The sequence below is a fragment of the Dioscorea cayenensis genome, chromosome 9, assembly GCF_009730915.1.
Source record: "Dioscorea cayenensis subsp. rotundata cultivar TDr96_F1 chromosome 9, TDr96_F1_v2_PseudoChromosome.rev07_lg8_w22 25.fasta, whole genome shotgun sequence".
NCBI lineage: Eukaryota > Viridiplantae > Streptophyta > Magnoliopsida > Dioscoreales > Dioscoreaceae > Dioscorea > Dioscorea cayenensis.
The window spans coordinates 2,950,752-2,963,956 of NC_052479.1; the positions used below are offsets into that span (position 1 = coordinate 2,950,752).

At 32.8% G+C, this 13,205-nt stretch overlaps 2 protein-coding genes across 2 annotated transcripts; both read right to left on the reverse strand.

Annotated features, from left to right (window-relative positions):
* Positions 1-444: 444 nt before the first annotated feature.
* On the reverse strand, positions 445-7,277 carry LOC120268840 (ethanolamine-phosphate cytidylyltransferase). The gene is made up of 9 exons (XM_039276097.1): positions 6,819-7,277; positions 6,144-6,379; positions 5,182-5,363; positions 4,208-4,279; positions 2,913-2,980; positions 1,949-2,069; positions 1,326-1,391; positions 1,124-1,246; positions 445-930 (listed from the first exon to the last, which is right to left on the reverse strand). Exons 1-9 carry the CDS (start codon positions 7,163-7,165, stop codon positions 859-861), a joined length of 1,287 nt encoding a protein of 428 aa, XP_039132031.1. The 5' UTR covers positions 7,166-7,277; the 3' UTR covers positions 445-858.
* Positions 7,278-8,295: 1,018 nt separating this feature from the next.
* LOC120268841 (vacuolar protein sorting-associated protein 32 homolog 2-like) lies at positions 8,296-11,194 on the reverse strand. The gene is made up of 6 exons (XM_039276098.1): positions 10,987-11,194; positions 9,465-9,564; positions 9,236-9,321; positions 9,066-9,157; positions 8,748-8,862; positions 8,296-8,665 (listed from the first exon to the last, which is right to left on the reverse strand). Exons 1-6 carry the CDS (start codon positions 11,068-11,070, stop codon positions 8,477-8,479), a joined length of 666 nt encoding a protein of 221 aa, XP_039132032.1. The 5' UTR covers positions 11,071-11,194; the 3' UTR covers positions 8,296-8,476.
* Between the last annotated feature and the right edge of the window lie 2,011 nt (positions 11,195-13,205).

Sequence of the window (13,205 nt, forward strand, 5' to 3'; positions counted from 1 at the left end):
CACATAGATGGAGATAAACTAAGAAAACCATTAAAAAAATAATAATAAATAAATAAATTAAAGAGCTTCTTAGGGCTTCAATTAATAGAGAAAGAAATCAATTTTGCAACAATAAAGATATAATAAGGGGAAGAAAGAAAAAACTAAACCATTAGCAAAACAATGTTAATTTTTGAAATCAGAAAAGCATTTTACAAGTTATTTAACAGTAATAATATTAAAAATATTAAAAATAATCCTGGCTTCCAGAACAAAATTAAGTAAATAAATAATTGTGAAACCAACAACCAGTCCACTTAAAAATATGTGAATATCACACATTGCCAATAAAAACAGGACAATATTCACAAGAACTAAGCTTCATATCATACACCAACAATTCACAAGATTTACCAGAAAACAAAAACAACCAAAGTTAAAAAAAAAAAAACTTAGCAAAGCACATGGTAATGAAAGATGTATGATTCATTGCCCCCATGTTTGTCAAACACTTCAAAGCCAAAAATCATGCACACCTAATTGAGGAAAAGAATTTGACATGGCAAAAATTTCTGGAAGAAGCTAACAAGTACAAACTGGACATCAATAGATCTCAATATAGATCATACAATCAGGAAAAGGAAATAAAACAAAAATAACTCAATATGGTAACTCCATGGCCATGCCATCAACCAAGACAGCTAAATTACCTGAATTCTTCATACTATCTAGCCTGTAACAATCTGAGAAAACTCGTTGTTAATGGACGCAAAACTCCACACCATGAAGTCACAAAAGTTTTGGAGGAAACCTCATCTCCTGTGAGACTGGAGAATTTGCAACACAATGGAGAGAAGAATTTTTCATGAACTGAAATGGTTAGTCATCAGATACGAACTTCTTTTCCTCGTAGTATTTCCTTTCACTTGCTTCCTTCTTCTCATTTCGTTTCTGTGTGAAAATATAGTACACTAACTTTGAATAAAGAACCACATGTATCGAAAGACAATTACAAAACTAAGACAGAAATCTCTTTTGGAGAATAACACTTTGTGGCAAAAGATTCCAATATAGATTCTTTTGAAGCCAAGCATTTGAAGATAGAAAACAAAAAGGAGAGTTATTATATTTATTGGGAAATAACCTGATAAGCTTCGTGATTTGAAACAATCCTCTTGATTATTGTGCTGGTCGTGATGTCAAGAGGGCTTTCCAATTGTTGGTAGATACCCATAGTGATGGGAACTGCATATGGGTTTGATTCTTCCTGAAAAATGGTGTTCAAACACAAAAGAAATCAATTAAAATATGATCAACCGCATTCGAATAAGAGCTCTTCAATTTACCTTCAGAAAATCCTTGTTTTCTGCAATCGTTCCATGAACAACCAAGGATATGTTGAAGGTTGTAATCTGCATTTTTGATAGGTGAATATGAATCAGCATCAAAAGACTCGAAACAGATACAAACAGAATAATATAATTACACCTACTGTTAAAAATTGAAGTTAAATGTCATGGAGGTTATGCAGTAAAATAAGATCAAAGACGATGGTTTGCTAAACAACTTCTCAAGTACTAAGACACAGTCTTTACTCACAGTCAAGAGATTATGATCTAGATCATGCAATGAGTAATATAGGGCTGAGCCAATTAAATAACTAGTTAAACATAAAGTTTAGTCAATCTGTTACCCAGTGTTGCTTTAGCTTGTCCTTATTATTAAATAAAAAAATGAAATAATAAACAAATTTTAAACTGTGACAATTGAATATTTCCTTTATGTTTTTATCAAGTGTAATTTTGACAATGATCTTACAGCCATATACAATAACACGCCTATAAATAATCCCCAACATATAAAAACTTCAGTTCAAAATATTGATATTTCTCAGCCTTTGTGACATTCATCCTCACATGCTGTAAAAATTAAAATTGGTTATAGCATACACAAAATGAACATGACTCACCATATCTTTTGATACCTCCCATGGGGCACCAATAATCACCTCATCTACATAACGGCAAGCTAAAACACTCAGACTTCTCTCGTGGAGACTCATAATTGGGCGATGGGCACCCCGAGTGGCACTGCAGAGACAATTGTGTGAAGTGTTAGTTTTCACCCAAAAAGGAAGGGGGCAAGCCGGGATTGTTATAAAGAAAGAAAGAAGAAAAAAAGCATCATTGCATACAATACTTCCTTAAACTGGAAAGATAAACATTGAAAGGATACCAGAGTAGGCTAAAAATAGAAACATGCTGACAATGGATTGGACATTTTGCTCAACTATGGTGCATTTACTTGAAGGACCTGAGAATGCATCACTGAGATAGCCTACAAAATGGTAGATACAGCCTTGTGCCAAATCTTCTAATCTGTAATATACATCTGTAATGCCCTCTAGCACAAGTTCTGACAAGCATGCATGCATACATATGTATTACATACATACATACATGTATATATATATATATATCAAGCGTTGACTCATACATATTTTCATGAAATTAACTAGAATTACCACGCTCCACATAAGAGGGAAATGGGGCCAATGTTTGAAGTATAGGGAATCCTCACTACGATGAAAAAAAAAAATCCAAAGAGCAGAGTAAATAACGCATTAGATATGGATCTGATATTGACACCAACATTGTAAATATATCCCAATCATTGATCTCATGCCAAAAAAAAATTTAAATTGTATGCACTACTTCACTACTGTCTAGGTCAACAAACACATGACAAACTGTTAATATCTTGAACTCCATGGTAGGTATCTATCACCTAAAGCTTGAAATGAGGGTGTCACTTGGTTAATGACAGAATTTTATGAAGCATATATGATGAGAATTGAAACCCCAAAGAAGTCATTTCACAAAAAGAAGAGCAGAGCAATACAGTTGCAGAAAAAGAAAAATACAGCATTATACCTGACTGTCTGATCAGTGTGAATTCCAACAAGCAAAAAATCCCCAAGTGCCCTCGCAACACGAAGTATCTATTATGATGAAAAATACCGCTTATTCCATAAAAGAAATGAAATACCTTTAACAGCAAAATAGGAAATTATACAAGAAACAAGTCCAAATTGGGATACTGTAATAACTCAAACTGTGTGTAACCTTGGTTATGCAAGGAACATACAAGCAGTTTACTTGGGAACAGTAGTAGCCAAGCAATTTTATGAGGAAAAAAAGGTATCTTTTATCGAAGTCCTGGTTGAGATTCACAACCTCATGGAAGCAAACATTCCAATCCATCTCGAAAACAAATCCACTATGACTGCCACCATAAAAGGCAAGCAATAATGAATATTCCAATGTGCTTCCTAAAGAGTCATTCCAAGAACCTTTCAAATTCAAGGCAAAGAACATTGAATCCTTATTGTGCTAACAAGAAGTTATTAAATTGAGGCCACATGTCTAGAATAACTCCAATCTTTGACTTGCTCTCAAGGCTCTCTCTATGTCAACAGGTAACAAAATTCAGGTATGCTCTCTGCATTCCTTATTTTTATAAATAGGCAGAAGAAATATTGGAAGCTTTTACTTAGTGAACATGCAGTAGCAAGAAGTAACAAAACCGAGAAACTTAGATGTGCCAGGAAAGTCATGCTTCCTACAATCTTCTAATAAGCGACGATATTAAACCTTTCACTTGATTGATCGAAACAGCAGCGGTACAAAAGTTTCCATCAACTGCACAAAATGAATTTTCAATTTTTAAGAATTCTAAATTTAACCGACTTCGGGAGTCAAAATCACCCAGGTTTCCTAGTACTCTTTCAAAATGGCATTGGGTTTAACAATTCAGTTGGAGGGGGTTAAAAGAACTGGAGAAATGGACAACTTAGACTGATTTGATAAGCATGCAAATTGAAAAATCTAATGAAATAAGGACGGTAGGCATATGTTATACTCTATGCACTTCATAGTACTTCTTGCAGTCAGACAGCTGAAGCGACATCCCAGAGACAACACTGTGCAGTACTAACCTAAAGAGCATCTTGGAAGACTTCAAGAAGTCAAAAGAGGAGAAACACCTAAAAGAATTAGGATCAAACAAGTGATATAGGATCTGAAAATACTTTCAATTTACCTCAAAGGAACTGTAGAAAAGGCTTGAAACAAAATAGAAAGGGAAGTTACAAATCATGTTTCTTGTAAATATATATGTTCAATCAATTCATCATTAAAAATAATAGTAATGACACAACATGTTGTACCTCCACATGTCCTGCATGAAATAGATCAAATGCACCATCTATGTAAACAATGCGAGCATCTGGACCAGGGCCCTGCATGAGAATACAGAGTGTCAACATCAAGTTGAAAGATAGAATATCCATAAAAATTTTACTCCAATAACATTTCTTTTAAGTTCATTTTGATTTTTACTATCCAAGTCTTCCCATATTTCAAATTTTTCTTCTTCAGCATTAGAGAAGGGGTATTTGACAAAGAAAAAACCTTATGAAGTGTAGCACCACTTTATTATATGTCTTTAAATAAAAAAGGGGGTATACATTCTCTCTCCACCTACTAGATAAAGCAAAAGTAATAGAATAAAAACTTTGCAACAATATAAAAAGGTTAACTATGAATGGACCCTCATAGTGGCAGAACAATATCGACGTCACACTATCACCAAAACAATTCTATAGTGATTGAGCCAACATAAATATGATGAAATCTTCCAAAATATCTTAAGTATTTTAACTAAAGATTACATTAAAATCTGCAGAGCGAAGCATGCAGATTTGTGTAGCTATGAGATTCAATAATGGTCTTTCATGGTCCATCTCCCTTAATCCATCAGATAACCATTTGGAGCGTCTATGAACTAGGTTGGGCATAGACAAACTCATTTACTAAATTAGCCAAGTGAGTCAGATCAGCAACAGAGAAAGATGGACCCAATATTTCCAGTCTTACAAACAAGACTATAGCAATGTCAGGTTTAGTTGAATTAGGTCAATTGAAAATCCTAATCCTGGGACATAAATTATCAGATTCCATGATTTTAATTTGAAACAAATTATTCAATAATTAAGAGCTTATGTAAGAGCATAACCACACAAAACAAGAGGAGCAGACCCGAATAAATGAAAATAAGGAGAGAAAAAAAAACAAAGGTCAACTAGCACCATATTGGGAAAGATAACAAATGCGCAAGGAAAAGATATAATACTTAGCACACCTTTCCATTGGAGAACTGAACAATTCGACGAGATGTTGGTAAGAAGTTTGATACCCTAGTTCCACTGTCAGATCCACCAACATCAACCTTTTGACTATGTCCATGGCTAAACTGCCTCTGTAAAGAAGAATGGTTATGGCTGTCACCCGATGACCTCTCCCTTACGCAAAGAAGCATGCGTCCTGAAAATGCAAAAATAAAGTTCAAAATGCAATAGTTAATCCCCAAGAAGCATCACAACCTTTTCTCATGAAAACACAAATATTTCATAAATTCTTAATCACAAAATATCTAGGGAGCTGTCAACTTCAGAAATACTTTTTCAAAAAATATAAGCAAACAAAAGCAACAGCTATCATCTTCGATATTTCAAAGTGCAAACAAGTGGACATAGCATCTCCATAGAAGAAAAACTTCCATCCAATTCACCTTCTACACAACACATGAATTTGCTTTGTCGCTTTAATAATATTTACAGTTGAGTCAAAAACTGCGGCAGGATTTGATTTCCACCTTAATGGTTGAACAGGATGCTAATGGAATCATTCATGAGACATTAAACCATAAATCACATCACCATCCTAGATGTTTTGAATTATCATATACATAAATACATAGGCTTCAGCTGAGGCATTTACACGTTTTCTACTAATTACAAAAATACATAGCGAATTATTAAGCCATTAAGAAAATCTAAGAATATCAGTGGACTGTCAATGAATGGAAGTGTGAAAATAGTGTAATTCATGACATCAATATAAAGCAATAATATTTTTTTAAAAAAATACTGTAGAGATATCTCATTCAAATATACATTAAAAAAGATCAAAGACAACAATCAGAACAGAACAATAAATTGGAACCATAAAAGGAATATGCCCATGTATTAGCCGTTCAGATCAGTAACAATTGATATCCATTAATCGGCTCAATGAACGAACTGAAATAGAAAAAATACTTACCTACTATGTCAGTACTTGACACACCTTCTGTTCTCTTTATCTGCTTATATCGACCAACCTTCTTAGCAAGGGCATATGCATCTGTACCATCTGGGAGCAAGCATGGGTCATCCCCATGGATTATGTAGTCTATGTTATATTCATCAAACAGTTTCCTCATGAACCCCTCCGTGATGGCATAAGGTGCATCTGAAATGACCTCATCCACCCATTTCACAGCCTTAACCATAATCATCCTGCCAGAACCATTATCAAGAAGTCATTTTTTCAATAAATCACGTCTATAAGAAATCAAAATAATATGAATGATCGTCAAAAATGAAATACAAGCATTGAATCAAATTCCCAAATTTAAATAGATGTAGATTGGAAAAAATAACAATAATACTAATATTAAGACAACCTACGATCCAAAATTCAAGAAAAGAAATTCATGCAAGATAACATTTATACAAAGAAATAACAAAGAAAAATCACGATAATGCCATCGCTGATTCTTAGAAATACAAAAGGAAGATTTGATCAAAGGAGAAGAAAAAAAAAACGCGAAGGCAAAATCAAGGGCCGGAAATAAAAATTCATAAAATTTAATGAAAAACACACCAAATGATCTCAAATCTAATACGGAAAAACAAAATCCAGCAAGAAAAACAGTGAACCGAGATCAGGGCGAACCGCTCGCGAAGAGGAGTAACAGGAGGGCCCTTGTTCGCAATGATCTCGTCATCACTAACAACCCCAACAACAAGCTCATCACCAAGAGCACGGGCTTGACGAAGGGCGTTACAGTGGCCATAGTGCATCATATCGAAGCAACCATCCATATAGACACGAACAGGCCGTCTCTTCTTCTTCTTCCCAAACCCCGGCATCCCCACTGCGTTCGCATAGCCACCGAGATGGAGCGCCAAGACGGAGGCCCCAACGACCATCCCCGCAAACACACACGCCACCACGAATCGCGAGCTCGCCAGGTTCTCCATCAGTCCGTTGCCACCTCCACCGCTGCAGTCGGAGACCATGGCTTTCTTGGTAGAGAGAGATCGGATCTAGGTTTTCCCGTTCGCCAGAGCTCCCGCCATTGATGCAAGCTTCGTCTCTCTCTCTCTCTCTCTCTCTCTCTCGTGGTCCTATTTGGTTGGGAGGAGGTGGCCGAAAGAGGAAATATATAGTTTGAGTTAGAATGCGATGTATACTAATTTCTATGCGACTGTATCATTGATCGTAAGATTGCTTTGAGATTAGTGCAGATTGGAAAATGACCAGATCGCGAGACAAGATGTGTGGGTGTTTGTCAGGGATTTTTTGTTGTGGACTGTGATGAGATCATGACCGTGTGATCTGTTCGAAATGTGAAGCGGTTGTGATTTTGAGTGTTTGATTTTGCTTTCTTGTTTTTTTTGTTTTCCTCGTTTTTTGCTTTGACCCCCTTATAATATTTTGTAATCATTTTTTTTTTAATTATTATTTCTGATGGTTTCGTCAAACTTCTAGATTTTGTAAATTTTTCAACTTCACCTCTCAATTTATATGATAAAATATATTTTTTTAATAAATATAAATAAATCACACCTAAATATGTATAGACATAAATCACTTTACATAAACTGAGATTTAAACCAATAAAAAATCAGGTATTAATAGATTAAGAGATTGTTGACTAAAATGAATATTTATAATTTTGTATTATATAAAAAAGCTATATTTATATAAATAATAAGCTTTATAATCATATTTAAACCCTCATACATTAACTTAATTCATTTTTCTTTTACTAATAATCAGAATAACTAAACTTTTGGTTACCAACGCATATACGGATATACCCAATTGTCTTTGTCATTTGGAAAAAAAATTCCAAGAATGTAGAGGTATCAGAGAAATTACAAAGTCAGGAGGGTCATGTGTAAAATTACACAAACATGCAGGTGTATGAATGCAAAAAATGAAGAAAGTGAAAAAAACTCAAAACAGATTTATAGCAAAGGTCATGTTCATGGGGCCTGCATGTCTAACAACTATTCAAAACAGAACATTCATTCAAAAGACATGAGAAAACATGTCATACTTCCACAGCTGCCAAACAATCTGATTTGATGAATTATTTATTCAATAAAATGCATGAAATTTTTTAATTTTCATAGAACATTGTTTTCATTCCATTAAGAAAATTCTATTCATATATATATATATATATATAATCTCTCTCTTTGTTCTATATACAATACATTGCTATTCTGAGTTCTAAATCATGAGTTTGCTAATGCTAATATATCAATCAGTAGCTATAGACAAGCGACGGAATGAAAAGGCGAACATTCGGTAATTCATATCTAAAGAGCCATTTCTGGTTGAAGGTCAGCTAGATTGTCGGCATTGTTAACAGGTTTCGGTGTCTCTTTTTTCGGTAAATTTGTAGTTGTTATCGACGGAGGTTGAGTGGTGACTGTAGAATTTTGCTCAAGAATTTGTTCTTCTAATTCAGCTTCTTCGAGTTCTTCAAGTTCAGCCTCGAGTTCGTCCTGTTTGGAAAAAAATAATTCAGTAAAAAGTTGACAAGAATTTTAGGAGTGAAGGATTGAGATAGAAGACTGTGAATCAAACCTCATCGAAGTCATCTGTAACACCGATGGAAGTCGCGAGAGCATCTTGCAGTTGTTTCATGTTTTCTGATTGTTCACTTGCTTCTTCGATCGTCTTGCTAACATCATCGGCATTCCTGCATTGTTATATTCAAAAATATCGGTTTGATTAATTATAAAAGTACAAAATTTGATGGCATTGATGCGGAGCATTGGAAAGGTTGAAACTCTGAATAGTTTAATATTTGGTACAAAAACTATGCTTGCAATGAAGTCGAACATTTTTATTTGTCAGTTAAATTTAAATTAAGAAAACTAGAACTTATCGATTGAAGCTTACAATGACTGTTGAATGGATTTAACAGCATTGGAACCTTTTCTCAATGCATCAATAGTTTCTGTAGTTGCTGTCGCACCGTGAAGTGTTAGCATCTGCAACAAATGTGCATCTTTAAAGATAAAATTATCGACCACGAATAGCTTTTTGACTTGGAAAAGTTCTGAGTTTACCTGATCATGAACTCGCAATTGTAAATTTGCAATCCGCTCAATTTCCGCCTCATATAATTTCTTTTTCTTTAAGCACTGAATTGCAGCTGGATGAACAGAAAATAAATTGCAGAGAAATACATAAAACAAATCAAATCCTGACATTTTATTGATGTCTTCTTCATGTATATGCATTACGTTGACCATATTTAACAAAAAGCAGGACAAGCACTAAACACTTTCGGCATACCGTTTTTGTTTTTCTGACTTGTGTAATTCTTTGCTTTTTGAATTTCATTAGAAATCTTTTTTTGCAGAAGCTGCTCTTTCTTCTCCAAAGTTTCAAGTGTCTAAAACCATAAAAGAACGATAAGAATTTCGAAAAGAACAGAAAGATTATCGATTCCTTTTTCTGCAATTACCCTTGTTAAATATATCACACCCAGTTGTTTAAGGCTGATAACCTTTCAATTCTCAAAATTCACGACGACAAATTGGTGCAAAATATTCCTATGCAGAACATTGATTTGTTCAACTGTGGGAAAAAATCGATTATGAAAATGATGAGCTAACTCAAGTTACTGATTTCTTGCATTCTATTATGAAAGGGAGACACTTACAAATGCCAATTCTTAACAATCACATGGTATACTATATACTACTTTCGGTCTACATCCAACGTAAATTAGATCAGGAACTATGGGATAAACGTTCATTTGAAATTCTTTAACCAAAAAACTCAGAGAGCATCCTCACTACTTTTATAGACTATGCAAGAAAGCATAAATTTGAAGAAAAAAATCATTCGTTTTATCTCAAAATTGTGTCAGCAATGATCGGTAATCAGCACAATAGAACATTGAGCAATCTAAAGACAAAGAGAGCCACTGATAAATAGCGATTTTTTTTAGTCACATACTATGACACTTGTTTGACAACTCAATTCATTTGGAATATCTTGTACCAAATAACTGAAATAACATGCTCACAACTTAATTTATATTAAGCAAAAATATATGCAAAATAAAAACTAGAACAAACAGATGATTGGAATCACTAATGAATACCGATTCTTAATAATCATATACTACACAACTCTTGGTCAAGATTATAACTTAGATGAGGAACTATCTAATGACAATTGTTTGGAATATATTTCACTAAAGAACTCAAATGACATCTTCGCTTTTAATTTAGATTAAGCAATATGAACATCAAGCCAAGTAAACCAAACATTTGGTACTTGATAACACAGAACAAAAGAAGACACATAAATCATATGTTATTGTTTCTTGCTTATATTCCTTATATCTAATAAACCAAATCTTGTACAACAACATATATAAAAAGAAAGAAAGAAATGAGATTAAAAAAGAATAAGAAAATGGAATGAAAAGAAGAGGAAAGTTGAGGAACTATATATTTCAGGGAGTACCACATCTAAAAGAACATAAATTTCAAAATTTCAGCTTCCAAGGGGCATAACAATAAGGAAATTAACTGCAATCAAAGGAAAGAAGGAAAGAAAGAAAGAAATGAAACATAAATAATACAAACTAAGGAGAAGAGGAAAGTTGAGGAACTTTATATACTCATGTTGGATAAGAACATATAAGGACATAGATTCATCAAGCAAAAAAAATTAAAAAAAAAATCTAGTTCTCTTCAAAATTTCAGCTTTAAACAAACCAAATAAAGAACAGAGACAAAACAAAAACAAAGAAAACAAATGAAGAAAAGAAAAAGAAAGAAGAGAATTATCTTTTTCATACCTCCTGAAGTTTGTCCGAAGAGGAGATAGCCTTGGCAGAGGAGGTTGTCTTCTTCTTAGACATAGAGAAAACCTTTTTCAACATCTTTCCTTCTTGTGATTAAGCTGAAGATGAAGATGGAGATGAAGATGAAGAAGTTGGTCCAAGAAAAGCCATAAGACTTGAAAGAAAAACACAAAAGTGGAACTTTCCAACGTGGAAAGTAGAAGACAAAGGAAGATGAGCTATTGTTCAACAATTGACACGTACCATGTAGTCATAATATATATATATATAGTATTAAAATTTTATTTTATATGATGATTAGTAGTTGAGCTTATGAAACACCTCTAACTAATCTTGGGAATTTGGATGGAGTGGTTGAAATTGATTCTAGTCCTATCTTGTTATATTTTTGTATCCTTAGTGGTTGTCCTTATGAAATATTGCTAACTAATCTTTGGTATTTGGATGGAGTAGTTGAAATTGATTCTAGTTCTATCTTGTCATATGTTTCTATCTTTGTGCTGGAGTGAAGACTAGCAGTTCAATGCTTTATGTCATCCTTTTTAAGTTTTTTATTTTATTTATTAAAATTATCTCTGTCTATTGTTTTTTTTTTTAATTACACTTACTGTTTGTTTATATTAAATATATGGAGTTTTTAAAAGTAATTGTAATTTTACAATTATATATATATAATAAGTATTAAAATTTGTGTTAAAAAAAAATGATAGTTATGTACCTAAAAGCTCATGTATATATCTTCATTAATATTATGTTCATTTTTATGGAAAAACAATACCACCCACTCTATGTTAGAATTCGTACGTCCAAAAATAGTGAGTGATTGGGCTAGACTTATATGAAATGGGTTTAATATAATAGGCAATAGAAATATTTAAAAATATATAAATACAAGGGAGAGAAAAAAGAAAAAGAAAAAGAAAAATCATCCATAAAATCAATTTAAGCAATTATCTTGAAATTAAATATTAATAAACAATCATGGGTTCTTTATTCTCTTATAAAATGTATTTAGAGCTTCAAAGATGTTTTGAGTTTGGTTATGTATTCAAGACTTTGTTGGTGTTGTTACAACTCTTTTTGTTAATTTAAGTTTTCCACATAAATCTTGTTGTAAATAACTTTAGCAAGTGAATTTCATAAATATAATTATTTTGATTCCTATCTACACAAATGTAATCATCGGATTTGTCCTAAATATTAAATTTTCCTCCAAACATTTCAATCAGGGGTATATGCCATAAATAATTACTCAGGTAACATATTTTCAATAACTAGATTTACTTTATAAATGGTTAAATCTTGAAATGTAAAAATAATTCAAGTAAAGCATAAATAAAAATAATAAATTAAAGAAATATAAAAAGTGTATAAATATCTTTTTAACCGTTATTTTGGTTATATTAAAGAACAATCTTTTTTTGTTATTATTTTAATTTTCTTCCATAAAGATAATTTATATTAAATGGAAAAATAAAAAAAAATCAATAAATTTACTTATATTATTTTTATGACATATTCTACAATTTACTCACAATCCAAAAATAATCTAAATTTCTCAACATTTCTCCCAAGTTCCACATGGCCCCAAAACCAAAACCGGCCCAATGATGAGAGGTCCAACCCAAACACATCAACGGGCCCAAAATATATTTGCCCAAGTGATTTAAATTTAAAAGTAATTTTTTACAAAAACAAAGACTTGATAATGGATAAACAAAGACCTGTAGGTTATATGATCAATTTTTTTAGAATTATCGGAATAATTACTTCTAAAAACATTGATTATATAAATTTGAAATTAATGTACAATCACCAAGGTTTTCAACCCGGACAAAAAATCAACCTGGAAAAGGTTAGGGGATAAGGGTCAGGGGTCAAGGGGTTCAACCGGGTTGAATCGGGTTAACCGGGGTCAATAATTTTTATTAAAAATAATATAAATTTTACTTATATATTGTTAGTTCCACCGGTGTGGTTTGTGGGTTTTGAAAACACTTAAGCACTTATAGATCTCATACACAAACCATCAAAGAAAGATCACACAAACAAAAAAAGAATGAGACACATAAGATTGGTAACCCAGTTCGGCGTCCACTCACCTACGTCTGGGGGGCCAAGCCCGGAGATAAACAATCCACTAAAACAAGTAAAAATAGATGAATACAAACACTTGTCACTCACTCTCTCAATAAAGATCACTACCCTCTCTA

Excerpts from the sequence above, each read along its gene's own strand:
- LOC120268841 (XM_039276098.1), bottom strand. The coding sequence starts at position 11,070 with ATGTTGAAAAAGGTTTTCTCTATGTCTAAGAAGAAGACAACCTCCTCT. Across the intron at positions 9,322-9,464 it reads AAGTCAGAAAAACAAAAACG|CTGCAATTCAGTGCTTAAAG; the intron begins GTATGCCGAAAG and ends CTGTTCATCCAG. Across the intron at positions 8,666-8,747 it reads TTACAGATGACTTCGATGAG|GACGAACTCGAGGCTGAACT; the intron begins GTTTGATTCACA and ends TTTTCCAAACAG.
- LOC120268840 (XM_039276097.1), bottom strand. The coding sequence starts at position 7,165 with ATGGTCTCCGACTGCAGCGGTGGAGGTGGCAACGGACTGATGGAGAAC. Across the intron at positions 2,070-2,912 it reads CACACTGATCAGACAGTCAG|TGCCACTCGGGGTGCCCATC; the intron begins GTATAATGCTGT and ends TTGTCTCTGCAG. Across the intron at positions 1,392-1,948 it reads GGGAGGTATCAAAAGATATG|ATTACAACCTTCAACATATC; the intron begins GTGAGTCATGTT and ends TCAAAAATGCAG.